This window comes from Aedes aegypti, chromosome 2 (assembly GCF_002204515.2).
Source record: "Aedes aegypti strain LVP_AGWG chromosome 2, AaegL5.0 Primary Assembly, whole genome shotgun sequence".
Lineage (NCBI taxonomy): Eukaryota > Metazoa > Arthropoda > Insecta > Diptera > Culicidae > Aedes > Aedes aegypti.
In genome coordinates this window covers 85,071,433-85,083,739 of record NC_035108.1, presented here as the reverse complement: position 1 = coordinate 85,083,739, position 12,307 = coordinate 85,071,433, and the positions used below count along the sequence as shown (strand labels likewise).

At 36.9% G+C, this 12,307-nt stretch overlaps 1 protein-coding gene across 8 annotated transcripts in view; it reads right to left on the bottom strand.

Moving 5' to 3' along the window:
* The window catches only part of LOC5568292 (2-oxoglutarate dehydrogenase, mitochondrial), a 62,709-nt gene that overhangs the window by 27,090 nt on the left and 23,312 nt on the right, over positions 1–12,307 (bottom strand). For 5 of the 8 annotated variants that reach the window (XM_021841417.1, XM_021841411.1, XM_021841412.1 and 2 more), the window contains exons 2-5: positions 11,220–11,440; positions 11,012–11,152; positions 5,848–6,051; positions 3,968–4,070 (exon numbers count right to left, since the gene is read on the bottom strand). In XM_021841417.1, coding sequence (XP_021697109.1) covers positions 3,968–4,070; positions 5,848–6,051; positions 11,012–11,152; positions 11,220–11,312 — 541 coding nt within the window. In that variant the 5' untranslated portion in view covers positions 11,313–11,440. Of the gene's footprint in view, positions 1–3,967; positions 4,071–4,842; positions 4,964–5,847; positions 6,052–11,011; positions 11,153–11,219; positions 11,441–12,307 lie in introns of all 8 variants that reach the window. The other 3 variants (XM_021841416.1, XM_021841413.1, XM_021841415.1) reach the window with 1 other exon arrangement.

The window sequence follows — 12,307 nt, the reverse complement described above, 5'->3', positions numbered from 1 at the left end:
CAAAGGGTTTGCCAATATGAATGTCAAATTTGAATAGCGGAATTTGGGGCAAGTGTGCCACCTTAAGCAAATTGTTCTCTAACTTTGCCTAAAGCTTATAAAATGCACCAATTTAGCCTCATGAGGTTAGTATGGCATCCTTCCATAACCACTGTGCCATTTAAAAAGAAAATAATTTGAAAAATATTAGTTTTGGAGCTTCTCAAATATCATCCAAAATAACCTATTTTTCGACACTATGGGGCAAGTGTGCCACCCATATGGGGCAAGACGGCCACCTAATAAACATCACATGTAATTCTACTTGTAATGATTTTTTTTAATTTCCTATCAATTCTACTATCAAAGCAGACGCTAATCGATAATTTAAAAAAATATTTGAAATTTACCGTAATAAGGGGATACCTTATAACAAGGTTGAAAACATGCGTAATCCCCTATTACTCAATTCGAATAACTAAAATGGTTATTTTTGTCTCCATTCAATACAATTTATGTATTACCCTTATATTACGGCGAATATGTTTACTATTAAACTAGATCAGCACTAAATAACGGTAAAATATTAATATAGATATGTAAAACGGTACTTAATATGCCAAAAAACATGTTATTATTGAATATTTTGAGAAAAAATCACTTTGGGGGGCAAAAATGTCAGTTATTCCCCTACTATACTTCAAAAACTACTACTGGTGCCTCATTTTGGTTTATTATTATGATTTTGTTGATGAGGTTTACATTTTTATAAATTTCACTCCAACAAATTTTGTTCACAAAGTAGGTGGCACACTTGCCCCAATAAGAATACATTTCAACCAAATTGGATTTCATATGTAAAACTAAATACTTTTTTCGTTCAAATGCCACAATAACTTACACATTTGAATAGTTTCACGATGTACAGTACCTTAGAAAAATCTTGTAATAATTTACCTTTCATCATGCTATTTAGAAACAACGAAAACTTATAAAAATTCACTCAAATTTGGTTGTCTTTGCATAAGTCGATGTAAATACGTGAAAAATAGAGCAATTTTTATCATATTTTGATCATTGTATTGTGAACTATAAGGGAACATATGTTTGAGCCCAAAGAGAAAATATATATTGTAGTTTTTATAAAAAGCAAGGGTGGCACACTTGCCCCTATGGCACACTTGCCCCAAAGTCCGCTAGACAAGAATTTCCGATTTTTGTTTTATTGTTGAAATTTATAAGTCGTGTTCGTGTTGTAGAAATCAATTTTGAAATATATTTTCTTTAAAATTAAAGCTATAGAACCATCACGTTTCTCACAGTATTGTATTATAACATTGTTGAGAGAACTTTCTTTATTACTTTGTCATAGTTTTTACTAGTCTTAGAGGTACAGCAGTTGCAGACTATAAAAGCTTGTAGACAAACATGTGCTTGACACAGGAAAAATTCTATTAGTTTGAAAAATTCAAAAAGTCGAATCATAAAATCGAAAGGTTAAATTTGTAAGGCTCGTTAATTTGTTTATTGATTGCTTGAAGCAACAATTTCTATTCTATGCAATCAGTTGTTTATGAGTGATTTAGCAACTTCCATGAAAATAGCTTATTTCATGCCAAACCGGTTCAATCCTGAAACTTGCCGGGATAACTTGGTTGATTGATAACAATAAAAAATGCTGACATTGCATTGTTAATATCACTCACTTTTCCATTGTAATGATGATGCTGGTGGTGATGTACTCGTTTGGTTCAAGAGTTGATAAAGCATGAGACGCAAAGAACGCCATTATTCAATCCATACTTTGCATCCCTCTTAGAAAAAAAACTATGGCGAGTAGTGATAGTCATTGGAAGTAGTATCGGATTTCAGTCATCTGTTGGATTCAAGAGAGCCTTTCGTTGTAAGTTAACAAATTTGTAAATCACCTCAGCAAACAAATGTTTGAAACTCAATTGAGCGGTTTGTTTTTTCAACGCTTATCTTGGTAGGCTTCAATGCCTAAAACAAGAAAAGAAATTTCTATGCAAACAACGAACAAGAGTACAGATTTTCATAAGTGAGTTTCATAATTTCACAAGTGAGATTTAGGTATGCATCAAGGTCGTTATCAACTACTTAAATATGTCCGCTATGTTATGTAAAGATAAACAATTGAAGTAATATGTTACTGTCACAAAACCCAAACTGCGCAGCTTTGTACCTCAGTAGGAGAACAGATAATACTTTGATTAGGAGCAGGTGTTTTTACAAGTTTTGATATTTCGCTAGTTACGTAATCCAATTCGCATTCGACACTATTAGCACAAATGCCTTTTCTCAGTTACTTATAAGCACGTTAGCCTTCGTTTGCATAGTAATTTAATAGACTACGCTCATTTAAGGCAAATGATGTGTCTTTTTCAACATGTTGATGTTTTTTTTTTAATATTTTTAGTAAGAGTTAGAGATTTCTGGCTTTGCTTCTGAAAGAGTTATTATAATTTTTTTTTTCAAAAGGTAAAGAGATCATTCTTCTTTATTATCAGATGAAAATGTTTCGAAAATTGTTAGTAATTTTGCCAGCAATCCATCAAAATAACCTATTATAAACACGTTCTAGGTGTCGACCAAACAAATTGTCAGACAATCATCCAAAAATGTCTATGCTATATTCAACTGAATTTCTTTTCTCCACAACGTTTGCCAGGAGTACCTGCCATTCTGAAAGCTGATCTCGAGTTCAAAACTTATTTTGGTGTGTATAATAACGTATGTCTGAAAAATGTAACTGCCTTGCTGTTTTGTTTGAAAAGCTAATACAGATAGTCGTTTTTTTTCGTTATTAACAGATTACGAGAAAGGTGCGAATATTCTCTTAGTATTCTTTGATGTTTTAACGTAAAATATCTTTCAATAAATCAAAACTTTCAAGGAAAATCAGTGGCTACTGGTACACTGACGGTACTACGCGTTCGTACTTTTCCTTTTAGAGGAAACAAAAAATTATGTCTTCCCCTAAGAGAAAACCATTAACATTTAAAATATCCATTACAAGTCGGAATAACGTGCTTATGAGCTACTACAGACAATCAGAAATTGTCTTTTTTGACACAAACCTGCATCATTTTTCATAAATTACAGTTATGGTTCTCGCAGTGACATAATACCAGGGTTGTTAATCGACAAATAATCGTCATCATCGAGTAGGTTAACGTTTTTTTAGCGTCATTGACGATAACTGTGAAGTATATAGCAGCTTTATCGAAGGTAACGTTACTGTAAACGGAAGGTTATCGAGAAACTTGTATCATTATCGAGTAAGCGTTGAAATATCGGACGATAATTTGTCGCTTAACAATCCTGCTCAATACTCAATAAAATAATCACTTGGAAGCTGAACGCAGATTTGTGCCAATGACGGGTAATCTCTGATTGAACGTATTAATTTCGTTTCATAACAAGACGCGGTGTAATCCAAATTTTAATCCATAGTGCAAAGTTTTGAGCGAAAATCCAATTCGGAAGAAGATCACTTTTGAGGTAACAGCAAACTGAGAGATGATTTGGTTGCGATTGTGACCGAAGATGAGCGAGAAACGATTTCGGGGTATTTCGTTCTATTCAGAGCTACAATACTAAGGGTTTACTCCGTTTGTCATAATGCCGTTCGGGTGAATGGTCATTTGGCATAAAAGTCGTTTGGCACATTGATGTTTCCAGTAGTAAGGAAGCCAAACGTTTGCAAAGTAGTAATTTAGAAGCATTTTGAAAAAGAGATGCATAAAGCTTTCTAAATTCATTGGATGATGTGTTATTCTTTCAGTTAATGTTAAGCTAAAAATATCGTACCAAACGACCTTCCATGTCAAAGAATCACAAAGACTCGATGAGTGTTTATGTCAAATGTCATAACGGCAAACGGCACCGTCCCAAACGAAGCAGACTCGGACGCTAGGTGATTTGATTCTGGAATGTTTGGTAACACAGAGTGGCAGTTGATACTCACCGAAACGGTAGGACGAGTACAGTAATTCCGTTGGAATTCTATCGTCTAGGTCCACGTTACTAATGCCGAGCGGGTCTAGTTTTGAAATGTTATGACCCCGAATCTGTGGTGGTTGATTTGGAAGAATTTGAATTATGCGTTTTTTTTTGCGAATCAGATTGGAATGTTATGCGTCCAGTTTTATTGGTTTGTTATGCAGTCATGAGTTCAAAGTCATTTTCAGAGCGCGGATTAGCATTGATGCAGAAACGCGGAGAGCACGGGAAAGTCGTGATCGTTTGTCGGTAAATCCATCAATAGTGCGCATTTCGTGACGAAACAGGATAAAAATAGGAAAAGAAATACAATATTTATTGGTCGGTACACAAATCATTCATCGGGGGGATTCTGTTATAGGGCTTCTAAAGGTTGTGTTCTATTGGAGGGGAGTGTTCATTGGGAATGTTAAGGCCAGTAACTAAAACAAACTATATTAACAGGTGTGAAACAGGACAAACAATTATTAGACGCCACAGTACACTACGAATACACGATCACATAATCCAAACATTATTCGCCACAACGCACTGCACATTCCGCCGTTGTTGTTATGAGCTGTTGAAGTAGAATCCCTTACTACTCTAGGTTAAGTTGACCACCCATCACACTATAAACACGTTAAGCCCTTGCGGTAAAAGCACACCCGATTCTGTAACTGTGTAACATTTGCAAATATAGTTGTTAGGGTATCGACGATATTCGCTGCGAAACATCGATCCCTAACAAACGACAAGACCTAGATATTTAAAGAGCTAATTCCGAATCTCAATTTCAAGTAAATGCCAATTATAACATAAAGTGTAGGTTTAGAATAGAGAGTGAAAAAGAAAAATTACCAAAGTTCATGTATGAGCGAGTGACTTTTTCGTTCGCACGTAGGTTGTGTTCCAGGTCCCTCTTAACGTCGGCATTGAGAATACCCAGCGGATCGAGATCCGCCACCAGATGGCCACGAGACTGTTGGGTGAAGGTGGTTGTTGGTTCAGTAATAATTTAGAAAAGCACATTAGGAACGGGATGGCAGGAGTTTTGTTTGAATCAGAAGCAGCTTTTTTTCCTGACCAAGGATGGGCGTCAACTCTAGAACTACCCAGATATCTGAGACTCTTTGTTTTAAAAGGTTTACAATCGTTATTTTAGCATGTACTACACTCTGGGTCTTTTATAGGGAAGAAAGTGCAACTAACTAAAGTGATCAAGTGGTAGTACAGGGAAAACGTATATCCTTTATTCACAAGTCTACTTCTATAAAATATTAGAAAAATCTTTGTGAATTGAGCATAAATAGTTTCCGTGAACTTACACTTGGATATGTTGTGCAAAACTCTAAGCTATTAACCTAAGGGTGCAACTGTTGTTTCGTCGATGGAAGTGATGGCATACAACTACGGCAGCGGTCGGAGCTAAAAATCGTTGTGGAATATGGTATGACGTGTACGACCGACGACCCGTGCATCCGAGAAAAAAAACATATCCTGAACAATACACTATTGTTTCATGCATTACGATTTCACCAGTACAAGTAAGGTCGACATTTAACTCTATCTCACGAAAGGCACAATTAAAGTGAGTAGCTTGTATCCTGAACCTGACTGTTTCTTATTGAACACACACAAACAATTTTAAAACTAACAAATTGTGCCGCTATGTTACTGTTCCCTAAACTGTTTAGTACAAAAAACGAGGAACGGGAAATCTATACTGTGGTGGTATTTGGGAATAATTAGCCATAATTATGGACCTATTTGGGGACTGTAAGAAAAAAAAAACTCGGAACCAAACTGGGAAATTTGCAATCAAATCGAAAGCACAAAAAACCGCACCGTACGGCACCAAATTACCTGGTAACTTCTGATGATGGCTTGCACGGCCAGATGGTCATCGATCAGTTTGTCATCGATGCGGGTACCGACGGCAGAGCTGCCACCGGCCAGGGCCGGCACGGCACTGCCAAGGTACTGAGATGCAGGAACGTGATTTCGTGGGATCGGGGCCAGCGATGGTGGCGCTTCGTACGAGTTGTTACGGAAGTACGCATCCCAAGACTGTGGAAGGAAAAGTGAAACAAAATTGTTTAGGTGTATTCTAAAAGATGGATATTGTTAGGCGCATAAAACACGGCAAGCTACATTGGGCTGGTCACGTTGTCCTATGCCGAAAGAACAACAAGCAAAGATAATACTCAACAGAGATCCCGGAGAAATCCGTCGACATCGATTAAAGGGCATTTATCGGACAGGACAACTGAAAACGATTGGCACAGGACTGAGTCCAGAAGTTAAGAAATATTCATAGGCTAGGATGAACTTGTCAATTTTCATACAAAATTTACTTGTTCTCTATTATAAATTCATTCTAGGTAAACCACTTTTCCTGGCCTATTTCCTGATAAAACAATGATGAACTCATACAAAGGTCCCTGAAGAATCTCCAGGACCCCCGAGAAAATTGTGAAAGATACTTGATATGAATTATTTGGAAAATTGCAAAACAGCAGACTTTTTTGTGCAATCAATCACCTTCGAGAGAACCAAGGAATTTACATAAGAATAATTGAAAGAATTGGAAAAAATAATTGCTGTAGCTTTTAGAAAAAAAAATGAAAGTTTTTGAAGAATACTTGGGAAATTTGCTTTTGAAATGAATCAAAAAATCTTTCGAAAAGCCTGCTGGAGTGACTCATGGATGAAATGCTGGGGAAAATATGCGAAGAAGTCCTGGAGCATTTATGCACAAACGTGGCCTGGGTCATTTGGCGTAAGGTCATAACGCCATTTGTATAACGGTCATTTAGCATAACGGCCAATTGGTATGATGGTCATTTAGCATACCATGTTTTGATGGAGAAAGGCATCAGGGAGAGATATATTTCCGGACATGCCAAATGTTCAATAGTACACACTTAAATTATTTTACGGATTCCTGTAAAATCTCAACAGCTGAACAGTTCGGTGAAATAAATTAACGGAGTACGGTAAATTTTTACAGTATACCGTGAAAAATCACTGGAATCCGTTAAATTTCGACGGAATTACGCTGTTCTGATATTGAGATTACGGTGAAATTCACCGTATGAGGTTAGTGTGTAGCGACCGGACATCAAAATAATAGTGCCTTCAGTGATCAATAATCAAAATAGTGACTTAAAAGTGACTTGAAAGCTACAAATATTAGTGGAGAAAATGGTAGAAAACGAAAGAATGTTTCTTATAACTGTATCGAATGAAGAATATAAAATTTGAAAAAGTACTTAGAAATATGTTTTATAACAATTTTGTGTCCGGGAAGAGACAATGTTCTTTAATGAAATCAGCTGATTTCTTGATAATTTAATTACAATATCCAGGAATAAGTACCGTATACCCCCGCTAATTTAAACGGCACCTCATGCAAACTATCGGGGTTAATTTTTAATTTGAACATCTAGTCACCCTAGAAACGTGTATCTGGTTACCTCTTTCACTGTTTTGTTTTGATTCTGCGCTCCGTTCCACAGCGTTGCATTTCAATTTACTCTGTTCCATGAGCTATATAACGTTTGAACCATTTTTAATCTGAACGATGTGCAAATTAGCGGGGTACAGACTAAAAAGTGTTCAGATTAAATGTGGTCAAACCAACGGGGGCACCCGGTATGTTGAAAAGAGAGCATTGGAGATCTTCACTCTTCCTTACGAGACGTACACCGTAAATTGCGTACTGAAAACTGTTTTGTAGTTTACTTTACCATTCTTATTTCAATTACTTATGGAAAACTATTTTGAAGGAATAAGCTGTCTAACCTGAAGTTAGAGATGAAGGGCATGGAAACTTTTATTGCTGACCGCACCTCTTATGGGATAAAGCCCAAAATTTTAGGATAAACGAAGATTCAAGTATGACGTCTATCGTTTTCCGGGATTCCTAGACCCCCTCAACTCTCTGTCACGTTTTTCTAATACCTAATACATGCACTGTCACACTTTAATTTGTGGGCTTCTCGATCGTGCGGTTAGTGTTACCAAGCATTTAGCCGCATCGAGTTAAGGAGTGTGGGTTCGATTCTTGCTTCAGTCGGAAAAACTTTTCGTCAGGATACGTTCCGACTGTGCTACTGGGCGTTGCATGCTAGTCCGTTGTCTAGTGTGGTGCTTCCTTCAAAGGACATAATCGTCCACTGGAAGCATTAACGTGTCGGTGTCTTTTTTAATAACTCCCCCTTCCCTTCACCCAAAAGATGGACGTCATTTTTCAATAACCCCTAAAGATAGGAAGATCCCAGTCGATAGAGAACTTCTTTTGGAAATGGTTCTCAGGCGAAATGCCAAGTGCCAATGCCAAATAACAAGATTTCTCAATTGCAATCTTTAGACGAGCTCTTGAGACATATTATTGATAAAAATTATGGAAGAATTCAACATATTATTGATAGACATTATGGACATATTATTGATAGAAATTATAGAAGAAATCCCAGAAAATTCGAGGATTTTTTTGTGCAATTTATAGCCAAAAACAGAGTTTGATAATGAAGAGGAAAGGAATCTTAAGAAGTATTAATTAGAAGAGTTTTTTCCAGAACAATTAGAAAACTCGAGCAATTCTGTCAATTCAGGAATGTCCAACGACAAAAAAAAAAATGGTAGGAGTTCCAGAGAAGTTACTCTGTATGAATTATGGTGCGATTCCTTCAGAAGATAGAGAGAACATCTTTTCTAGCTTTTCACCAACAATTACTTTGAAATTTTGATTAGCAATTGATTTAGCTGGTCTGTCATCCATGCGTCTTGGGTTTCAACCAAGTTTTATTATATAACTTTAATTCTAAAATTAGTTGAGTTAATTTTCGAAAGTTTACAATATTTTCATCACAAAGTTTTCTGAGACACTCGAAAATATGTTTCAAACAATTAAAGTGAAGACATTTAGGTGAACATTGCGTAGATATTTATTTTAAGGTGAAGATGGATCGAAGCCAAACTTCAAATTTTTAAGAACACAAATCTGGAGAACCGAACACTTGTTTGAGCTGAAAACTTAATCGATTATTCATCACCAGCTAGTGACCAATCGATTAAGTTTTCAGCTTAAATGGATGTTCAGTTCTCTTGATTTGTGCTCTTAAAAATTTGAAGTTTGGCTTCGATCCATCTTCACCTTAAAATAAATATCTACGCAATGTTCACCTAAATGTGATCAGTAATTTTGTGGAAAATCGTTTCTTGACGCTTTAATTTTGAGATCAAAAACGTTTGTCATTCATTCGTTTCATTAACAAAAATTTGCCAATTAAATAGGTTTTGCTAGATTAGTTTAAGTAGATTATCCGTTTTTTATCGTCAGTGCCTGAAATTAGTGACCATTGTCGTAAAAAAAGTGACTAGTGACTTTTCGCTGCGAATAGTGACTTTTAATTAACCAGGTCGAAAATAGCGACCAAGTCACTAAAAAGTGACTCGCTGGTACTAAAAATGACCTGCTCCCGCACAAAGGCATGTAATAATTATTTAAGAAAATGTTTGAAAATTGATCGGAATTGAAGCCACTCCTCGAAGATTCTGTGTGGCAATTTTTGAAGTTTGGTTTGATATTTATAAATAGTTTTAGAAAGTAGAAAAGACAGGAAAAGAAACTCCTAAGTTTTCCTGAGCGAATTTGTTCCAAAAACCATGGAATAAGCCTTTTCAGGATTTTCTCGATGAATTAGGATTATTCAGAAGATTTCATGAAGCAACAAATTGTGAAATCGGTAAATAACCAGAAGAATTGCTACAGGAAATGTCTGGAAGAATTTATGAGGGAAACTATGGGAGAAACCCTGATTTTCAGAGCAATCCTCTAGAATTGCAAGAGAAACCTTTAGAGCAATTTTTGGAGGGATCATGGTGGAGATCTTGGATGTATTTCTAAAAAATATCTGCAGGTATCACTGGACTGCCTAAATTTGCAGGCGTAAGCGCCAATATGACCAAAATGCATTTTTTCATTGATATGCATTCTTTACATAATACACTGGTTAGACATGCGAACAGCGCTTATCAGTTCTGAAATATTAGAACCATAAGAGGAAAACGTATTTTCGCTAGCACATACACCAACTTATCCGAAGAAACACTCGGTTTGCAGAGTGTTTATTCGGATAGATTAACGTACAACCTAGGTTTCTATTACAGTGACTCGGTGTTTACGTCAATTCATCCATATAATCGTTTATCAAACTCACTGATTCGTCGGATAAAATGACGTATGCGTTTGCAGATGACAAAAGTAAGAGAAATCTGTCCCGGTCAACTTTTGAATTTTAATCTTTAGACAATGCACTGATTTTTTTATCTAAATAAATGAAAGATTCAAGAATGCAACTGGGAACACAAAAACGCATTTTCTCAGCTAAAATAGTGCTTGTTGTAGCGTCGACCATGCAAATATGGGTAGTGAAAGATTATGGTTTAGTTGGCGAGTTCACCAGTCACCACTCAGTGACTCGAAGAATTCCTGAAGCCTCACAAAAAAAAATTTGAAGAAATTTCTGAATATCTGAACTAGTGGAGATGTAGCAGAGCAACCCCCAAAAGCTATAGAATTCAAACAAGGATTCTCTTATTATCTCTTTTTCATTTGTCACACCCATTCTATCGGCAATTTCTATGGGTATTTCCTCAAAGAATTTTTCATTTCATATTCCAAAGATTTCAGGGAAACCTTTTCCATTAACTATGTAATTTTCACAGTATACGTCTTGGTATAAGAGAAATGAATCAGAAGATTTTACAAAAAAATGTTCAGATTTTGCTTTGCGAATTCCGCTTATGATATCTGCACATTTACCTCAGAAAAATTTCTATAAAATAGTTATTCTACTAGTAGGTATCTTTCAAAAAAATTCCATAAAAATCTCTGCAAAAGTTAATCATTTTTCTGACTAATCATTAATGCTCTTGTTTCGATCTATTTCCTTCTCAAGCATTCAGATTTCAGCAATTCCATGAACATGATTGCGATGAATCACACATAATTCATACATACCGCATGCACTGAAGCTGGATCCCTTAGCCAGGCGTTGTACATATCGTCGATGTAGTTTGACGACGAGCCATTGAGGAAAGGTTCGGCAGCAGCAGAGTTGTATAGTTTGACTGACGAAGCCGCCACCAGTTCACCGGTGAGCTACAAAAGAGTACAAACGGAACGTGATCAATTCGTGCGTGTTGTGAAAGCTGCCGGTCGTGCTCACCTTCGACGATGGGTTTCGGATCAACCAGGATCCGAAGCTCTGCTGGCCGGCCGGATGGCCGATGAGCTGGAGAGCTGTCCTTGCGCGATGCATCCTGCTGTAGCAAAAGTCCTAGGCGATCAATAGTACGGATAGCCCCCTGTCAACCTGTTGCCGAAGATTCAAGTTGTGAATTCGAGTTGGGTTCGCTCTCTCTCCCTCTATTCTTGGCGGCACTTGGTCTGTGGGATAACAGAATAGTCGTTATTAGGAAATGCTAGGAGAGTAGTTGAGATGCGCACAATGCGCAACAACGTGTGCAACGTGATTGAAGAAAGCTATAAATTTGCTCGATTCGTTTGCGTTGTTCAAGCCGTATGAACATAAACTAGAAATAATGATCTCCGGTGGGACGCCTGGATCCACGTTCTGTGTAGTTGGTCGATTCATTATCAGCTGTCGTCGCCAGTTCAGCAGTTCTAGTAAACATAATCCGTTGCTTCAGCACAGAGGAACATGTGTTTAGTTATGGTTGGGTATTACATGACATTCCAATCCAATCATATGGATCGTTGATTATTCAAACTACCCGCGATAAGAAGGTCGAAGGGCTCAACGGGCTTGAAGCTGATAATGCACGCCCACTTTTCGCTGAGACTGTTATAAATTGTAAGGGATTTTACTGCACAGGTACTTCAGTCAAAAGGTCTAAAATTATCTTCGCCTAACGCTAACTGTTCATCTACTCGAATTGTTTACTGAATTCCCGAAACTTTTTTATGGGGTTATCAAGTAACCAAGCGCAGCGAAAATGAAATAACCTCTGATCTTCCTATCTCAGGTTCAAAATGGAACTGTTATTGCCAAAATGTACGTTTTCCTGGAACTAAGTGGCTGTCGGTATACATCAAGCTATTCGCAAGCCCTCGTTGAAACCGGATTTATAATCATTACTAGCATTAACATTGATCTTGAGAATGCTCGTTCAACACGTTCCATAGACGTAATTAATTACTCACAGCAATGCAGCCAAAAAAGTGGACAAGCACACCAGATGGGTAAGAAAGTAAAAGTTATTTTTGAACAACCTGATGGGACGTATTCTACCA